At 28.7% G+C, this 8692-nt stretch overlaps 1 protein-coding gene across 2 annotated transcripts; it reads left to right on the top strand.

Annotated features, from left to right (window-relative positions):
- Positions 1-6352: 6352 nt before the first annotated feature.
- On the top strand, positions 6353-8248 carry LOC120153375 (myb family transcription factor PHL5-like). 2 transcript variants are annotated; one of them, XM_039165345.1, is made up of 7 exons: positions 6353-7011; positions 7104-7302; positions 7388-7464; positions 7552-7591; positions 7684-7744; positions 7847-7916; positions 8017-8248. In XM_039165345.1, the coding sequence occupies exons 1-7, from the start codon at positions 6472-6474 to the stop codon at positions 8227-8229; spliced, it is 1200 nt and encodes a 399-aa protein (XP_039021276.1). In that variant the 5' UTR covers positions 6353-6471; the 3' UTR covers positions 8230-8248. The 2 variants fall into 2 exon arrangements, with proteins under 2 accessions (XP_039021276.1, XP_039021269.1); XM_039165338.1 differs by having other exon boundaries at positions 7844-7916.
- Positions 8249-8692: the final 444 nt, after the last annotated feature.

The raw sequence follows: 8692 nt of genomic DNA, 5'->3' as shown, positions 1-8692 counted from the left end.
AAAGCTCTTCTAACGTCTGCGCGAGGTCTTCTTAGTGCAGACATGGTTTTATATCTTCAAAGGTCTTCAAACATTTTCAAAGAAATTAAAATTATTTAAATCTATTTTAAAATTTATTTTAAAATACGAATTGATTTATTTTAAAATATGGATTGATTTATTTTAAAATATGGATTGATTTATTTTAAAATATGGATTGATTTATTTTAAAATATGAATTGATTTATTTTAAAATATGAATTGATTTATTTTAAAATATGGAAAAATTTATTTTAAAATATGGATTGATTTATTTTAAAATATGGATTGATTTATTTTAAAATATGGATTGATTTATTTTAAAATATGGAACAATTTATTTTAAAATATGGATTGATTTAATCTAAAATATGGAAAATTTTATTTTAAAATATGGATTGATTTATTTTAAAATATGGAAAATTTTATTTTAAAATATGGATTGGTTTATTTTAAAATATGGATTGATTTATTTTAAAATATGGAAAGATTTATTTTAAAATATGGATTGATTTATTTTAAAATATGGATTGATTTATTTTAAAATATGGATTGATTTATTTAAAAATATGGATTGGTTTATTTTAAAATATGTATTGATTTATTTTAAAATATGGATTGATTTATTATAAAATATGGATTGATTTATTTTAAAATATGGAAAAATTTATTTTAAAATATGGATTGATTTATTTTAAAATATGGATTGATTTATTTTAAAATATGGACAATTTTATTTTAAAATATGGATTGATTTATTTTAAAATATGGATTGATTTATTTTAAAATATGAATTGATTTATTTTAAAATATGGATTGATTTATTTTAAATATGGAAAAATTTGTTTTAAAATATATATTGATTTATTTTAAAATATGGATTGATTTATTTAAAAAAATTTATTATTGTAGTTGTATAGATTATTTAAATTTAAGTATTGCAAAACTTTTTTTAGTTTAAAAAATCAGTTTATTTATATTTCAGTTTATTTTAGCAGTCTGCAGACGTTAAAAAACAAATAGTCTTCTTCTTGCAGACTGCAGACTTTTGGCCCACCTCTTCTGCTGCAAATGCCTGCATATGTGATCCGCATACTGCAGACCTTTTACCTCTGTAAAAACAAACACTACCTTAGTATTTATCAATTTTATTTTTAACTATAATTTTTTTCAAAGATTCCATTTGATTGATAATTAAATTTATTCTGATTTAAATTAAAACTTCTAATCAGATTAATCCAAACCCAAACATGATTTGTCCATTAAAGGTCAATAATCTATACATATCTGATCAAAATTCAAATTAATTTAAACTAAAATTGATCCATTCGAAGTTAATTTAGACTCGAAATATTCTAAAATTGAAATGGTCTAAACAAGTGATTCAAACTTAAATTAAATATTTTTTAAAACTAAAATGTTGAGAATTGAGTCTCTATGAAACAACCGAAAAATATAGTAAATAGAGATTGAATTGACTTTTTGAGAAGTGTTGAGAATGGAGAAATAAAGATAAACAATAGACAAAATTTAGAGTGATTTAACTTCTTAATGAAGTCTACATCAACTATTTTATTTCCACACTAAGGATTTTTAACAAATTCACTAATTTATTCTTTATTTTTCTAGTCTCAAGAGTAACTTTTTTACAAATCTATATCTTTTCAAAAGCTAAGATAGAATCTCTCACCTTTTACAAAAGATAAAAAAATTGGGTAAACAAGAAATCTTTTAAAAAGTAAGTGTTTACAATTGGCTTAATACAAAATAAGTGTCTAAAAATATCTCAAAAAATATTTTAGTGCCTAAAGTATTTTTCGTTAAAAATAAGTGTCTAAAATTTTCTCCGTTATATTTTTAGGTGACTGTCGTTAAAAAAAACTGTTACGTGACACGTGTCACGTCTAGATTTTTTTAACAGTATGTACCTAAAAGTGTAATGGAGAAAACTTTTAGGCACCTATTTTTAGAGAAAAATTCTTTAAGCACCAAAAGTTAATTTTAAATATAATTTAGACATTTATTTTATATTAAACCTTTACAATTTAAGCTCACAAAAACACTATATATAAGAAAAAATGAAAAATAAAACTAATGTTGATTGCTTGGATATGTGTTGTAACCTTCTTCAAGTGTCATTAATAACTGTTAGGCTAGGTCAGTATCGATACTGGAGTTATGGTATCAATACTACTATTTAAAGTAGTATCGATGCTCCTTTGAGTATCGATACCAATTTTTCCTACTGTAATCTGAACACTTTTGAAAACAAAAAGCAATATCGGTACTGCCAGATGAGTATCTATACCTCTCTTACCTTATGTATCGATATTGTAAGAACAATATCGGTATTGTTCATATGATATAGATATTGTAAGAACATTATCGGTACTGGTTACCTAGAAAATTATTTTTGTGTTCAAATTCTTGTTTCATGGATTTTGAATTATTTTTTAAAATGTTGAATAAATTCAATAAAGTCCAAAAACATTTTACCCTTAATTTATTCTATCAAAACTTGTTCAACATAAAAAATTAATTTAATAAAAAACACTTATAACCTAAATTATTAATCTTTTTAAAGTTATTATTAACTTATAACTAGTAAATATATATATATATATATATATATTGAGTTAGTACATCTTTTTATGATGATTAGATTTAGAGAAATCAAAGATTATGATTAATTCCTTATTTTTTTAGTGAATATATTCTCATTTTCTACTATTAATATCAGTCTTTAATTTTTCTCATCCAATCGTCCTAAAAAGGTATAAAACTAAAATAATTTTACACAGTATAATTGAATCCTACCCCTATATATATATATATATATAATCTATACTTGAAAAAAAATAAAATCAAAATTTCTCTTGAATACATTTTTCATCTTCCACAAAAATTTATTAACTATCAATAATCTCTATGTTTCTCTATTCAAAACTAGACTCAATATTGACATAGAAATGAAGATTGAGAGAACCAATATGAGAGTTTGTTTCGTGAAAGATTCTAAATACATCTACAAATTATCTTTTGAAGGGCATTTTTAAAAATGGATTCTAACTATATCAGATCGTCGATCAGTGACAGAACTCAACATTATATTTTGAAAGGCATTTAAATTTTGTATATATTAACTATTTTAGTATTTTTTTTCAATGTAAATTATATATCGAGATATCATATTAATAAGATAAAATTTTATAAACCCTTAAAATTCATATGTTCACACAAAAATTCAAAGAAACAAAATTCATCTAGTTTTTTGTTTGCTCATGACACAACACAACTTATTACTTATAGCCATAAGAATATATCGATTTAATTTTATAATAAATTCACATAATATAAAAATTTAGTCAATAAATTATAAAATTTATATTTGTATAATCAAAATATTTAGAGACATTTTAATATATATATATATATATTTGTGCCTAAATTTTTATTTTTCGAGATACAAATTTATGAATTCATATAATGAATATATATTTAAAATAAAATAATTGATATAAATTGAATTAAAAAATATTTTAAAAATTACTTTCAACTGAAATGAAATACGTTCTTAATTAACATTTCTCATAATTTTTAAAAATTTTCATTAAGCCTCTAATTTTTTTAAAAAAAATTATTTAGACCCTAATTTTAAAAAAACTGAACTCTTCAAAATTTTAATTTAAACGTATAATTTTTTTTAAAATTTTAAATTCACCCTTTTAAGTTCTATTATCAAATTCCGCCACCTGACGTAATAACATAAGCATAATAAACCAGAGCAACAACAAAAATTTCAAATTTGTTAAGCAATATGCAAACGGGTGTTATCTCCACTTGGTCTCCATGTGAAAACACAACTCCTAGAAAGATCACTAATTCACAAGATAGAGAAAGTCTGTACAGACACACAAAGACAAAATAAAAGTGACAACGATATAAATTTCCTGCTTTTTGTCACAAACAAACAAGATTTTTTTTCATTTCAAAACTACCGTAACTTTCGTTATTTCATAATTATTGTATATTAGCTAAAAGACTATAAATTAGGACATGGCCCTATAAGGAAGGTACAATTTAATTTTTCATTTCAATTTCAAACTTAAAAAAATTCACCCTTATTTCAATTTTAAACTCGAATTTATTCCAAAGTTTTCGTAATTTTCTCTTCTATCTTTAAATTATATATATATTGAATGTAAAACTCTGAAAGGGATCTTATATGCAGATAATATCATAAACATTTTCAGATATCGTGTAATGCAACTAAATTAAGGGATAAAGTAAATAAATTGTCCTCGATAAGAGGGTATTGCTTTGTTAGTTCATCTGTCTATTAAAAGTTATAAACTGGTTCCCAAACTATAGGACATTTATTTTTTGAGTCACATGACTATTAAAAGTTACAAAATAATCACCTGACTATTGATATGTTTCAAACTTATTATTTTCTGTTAAAAATATGACGACAACCTAAGCTGAACGTTAATCTACCTATTGAGTTATGATAAAATTTGATATCAGAATCTCAAACGATTGTACAACGCAAATGGTTATGGACATCTTAGTTAACATGTTAACATTCAACTCAGACAATCGTCAAATTTTTTAATGGAAGAGTACAAAGTTTATAAATTATGAATAGTCATATAACCATTTTATAATTTTTAATAATCGAGGGACTCCACAAAATAATATCCTATAATCAAGGACCCATCCTTGGTGTACTTAAATTAAAATTAAGTTATAAGAGATATAAAACAATTAAACGGATGACTATAATGTATAAAATTAGAATATTTAATCGATAACAGATGAAAACCAACTCTATAGCTATTACATTTTTTAATAATCAAGAAACTATAAGTTATAGGAAGGAATCTGCTTTTTGGGCGTCAGATCTTGCGACCTTAACGTTTTGCATATATAATTTGGCCACGTCTGCTGATAATTAAACAGAACAATTAAATAATTAATCAATGCCAATACCATTTATGATTGTAATTACTAATAAATCCATATCCTAATGAGTTGTTCGGAAGTTACCATGCAGAATACATATCATAGTTTATAGAGCTGTGCTGCTTTGGATGCACTCTGTTGATAATGTCACCTTACCCTTTTCTTGTTTTCGTTTTTTGTCTACTCATAAGTATCTTATTGTATATGGTATTATCATATGATGTCCAACATCAAGTCGTTACACAAGTTGTGGTTAAATGTTTCTCTCTTTGAAGATTTTTTTTACATAATGTTTAGGTTAGGGTGACTCCCAATTTAGGGTCAGGCCATATTTAAAACCCAAATGAAATTTATATAAAGAATTTACATATTGTCCACCAAGAGTGACGATGGTAAGATTTGAACTTGAACTTACAAGCTCAAATTCTTGAATCTCAATCACTTGTGCCAACACTCGTTAGCCACTTTCAAGAATTCTCGTGTTAAAGAGATCAATTATTATTTTCGACTATGGATTTCTTGACTTGGGGAGAAAACATGATATATCAAAATTATTGTTTAAGTGATTGCCGTGCCAAACTTGCCTTAAAGTTGATTCTGTATACATTTTAAGAATGATTCTATATAACATATATATATAGACTAGATTCCTGCGTGTTAACTCTAGAGATTAACTAAATGGGGTTGTATATGCTTAAGACCTAAACCAATCGGCTTCGTATGATCCAAAGTCTCTTTTTTTTTTTGGGGGTGTGTGAAATTAAAGGTTATACTTGTACGGCCATGGGATTTTCAACGTGCTTTGGAATCTTACAGTTGAGAATCCACTGCGGGCATTGAAGATATTGCTATAATAGTGTACTCCATGAACTTTATTTCCCCTTTCTATTTTGGAATACTGATTGATGGGAAAATGAGTTTGAATGGTATTTTATTTCCTGTAATCTTTTCTATAGGTGACTAAAGTGTATAGTATCCATGGCAGGAACACTTGACAAGGTCTCCTAATCTTGAATTTATGCCGGTATCTTATTTTGGAATTATTAACGCCATAGATGCCTATGTTGAAACCTTCACTAGTCCCTTTGATTCTCATGTTCATAGACCTCTTTTCTTGGCTTCTGTTTCTTTTGTTCTTTTGGTTACTGAGAAAGTTGGAAACATAATTTTATATTTGTCAATTCTTTAATTTATTGTTCTTTTTTTAAATAAAAAATGAGCTTCGGTCGTGTCAAATTGTGAACAGATGAATGTTCATTCCAATCCATTCTGTTGCAACATATATTATATTAATATCTTAAACATCAAGCCTCTGAGGAATATAAATGAGAATTTTTCTACCATAAATCTTAATTCTTCACTGCTATGGTTCTCCTTATCTGCATCTTCTTTTCTTTGATTTTAGCGCCTACTCTGCGTGGCTTTTAATCTTATAATCGATTCATACTAATTTAGCTTCACCTTGAAGTACCAAATTCGGAGTTGTAAATGAACACTCAGAAGATTGGTTGCCAAGAACATGTAGAACAGAACCTTGGGTTCATTAGGGACTACAGTTTTGATCATGTTGGTTTCCAACAGCCTTGGATCACGGGATCACAGCAGCCGAATCTTGGAGCTTCTAAGTCGTTGTCGTCGTCATCGACGAATACGATCATGGGTGGTTTTCAGACGCCCGGTGCTGCCTTTTATGCAACTGAAAGATGTATGGGGTTTCCCCAGTACGGGTCGTCTCAAGGAGGAGATGCTTTCTGCTCTCAATACAACAACAAGATCTGTAGCAATTCACAGTTTCCTTCGTTTCATGGCTTGGACGAGAACTTTTCGATCCAATCGATTGCTCGAGGTGAACCGGACTATGAACCCAGAAACACGTTGCAGTCACTGGTGAAATCCCAGATTTTTTCATGCACCAACATACAAACGAGCCAGGTTCGGTCACATGATCCATGTAACTTGCTTGGAAATAATGCTGCCACCGTGGTGAATCACTTTTCGGTTCCTTTCCGAGGAAATCAGGAGCAGAGAGTAAGCTATTTGTTCATTTTAAAATGAATTCCGATTAATATCGTGGTGAAATAAGTTTGTCCTGACCATGTCTTAGCCGTTTCACTTTGCAGGTTTACTGTAATTCACATGGTTCTTCGCCTGCAAAGCTAGGCTTCTTTCAACAAGAGAAGCAATCTTCAAACTATTCATCTGGTTACAGTAACGCCGCTACGAGCGGCTCGGTGATCGCTAGTAAAACTCGAATAAGGTGGACGCAGGACCTCCATGACAAGTTCGTGGAGTGCGTTAAACGCCTCGGGGGTGCCGAGAGTAAGTGAACACTGCAATACCATCTAGGGAATTCACTGTTTGATTCTTAAAACAATTTAGTTACGTATTTCTTTTGATCAAACAGAAGCAACACCCAAGGCAATTCTGAAACTGATGGATACTGAAGGATTGACCATCTTTCATGTTAAAAGCCATCTGCAGGTACTAATTCAATTTCAACAACTTGGGATGATGATTAAGATATGATATCGTAACTAAATGCTAATATCAGATTCTGATTTCTTACAGAAATATCGAATAGCGAAATACATGCCAGACTCTGCTGAAGGTATAATTCACTATTATGACTTCAATCTCAAGCAACGATCTAATGGTATTACGAAAATTCATAGTCTCCTCTCATCAAATATCCTTCTCCAGTTGCAGGGAAATCGGAGAAAAGAACGAGTACAAGAGACGTAACTCAGATCAACGACAAAACGTAAATTTCCGAACCCCTTCTTATCCTCCAAATATGTTCTCCTAGTCAAATGCTATATGTTAGGTGCTGCAATTTCATCGAGATTCGCAATGTGTCCAGCAGTGGCTTGCACCTCACAGAGGCATTGAAACTTCAGTTAGATGTGCAGAGGCGTCTTCATGAACAATTAGAGGTATAACAATGCTCTTTGATTCTATTTCGTTTTCATGGTATGTCTTGTCCTGTTTCCATAACCGTGAAAATTGAATCCTGATTCCTTTTTGGTGTCTCAGATTCAGCGAAATCTGCAGTTGCGGATCGAAGAACAAGGAAGGGAGCTTAAGATGATGATTGATCAGCAACAAAAAACAAGCGAAAGCCTCTTGAAAAAACAAGATTCCAACATCACAGCATTCGATCACGATCCATCGTTTTGCTTCGAAGATGTCGAAGCCTTGATTGCTGAAAGTTCAGGAACTTCTCACCATCCATCCAAGATAAGTTAGAGCTTAGCAAGTTCATGTCCCATTTAAATACAGAAGGAAAAACTCAAGCTTTCATGGCGTGACACCCGAGGAACAAGACTGTCATACAAAATGTTAATGGAACTATTTATGCACATCAGGCTCTTATAACAATGACCAGTTTTAAGTACCACAGACTGGTGAATACAATTCTATTGCAAGACGTTGCATAGTTTCAGGAGAAACTGTTTTTGGCATATGGAACAACTTTATTTAGAAATTGTTTTTGTTTATTTAGTTTGATAATATTTTCTTTAATTATTGTAATAACCAATCTCTATTTAAGGACACGGTGAATAAAACAAGGTAATGTAGTCCATGACAATAGATGAAAGTGTTCACTTTTCCATCCATTTCTTCTCCTTATAATTTGGTATAATTATATATCTAACCCTCAATATTTATAGATTTTTTATTTGATATCAATTCTAAAAATATTGATAAA

Source organism: Hibiscus syriacus, unplaced genomic scaffold, assembly GCF_006381635.1.
Source record: "Hibiscus syriacus cultivar Baekdansim isolate YM2019G1 unplaced genomic scaffold, ASM638163v2 tig00002840_pilon, whole genome shotgun sequence".
Taxonomy (NCBI): Eukaryota; Viridiplantae; Streptophyta; class Magnoliopsida; order Malvales; family Malvaceae; genus Hibiscus; species Hibiscus syriacus.
Note: the sequence above shows the minus strand (reverse complement) of the source record. Positions and strands in the feature narration are given on the sequence as shown.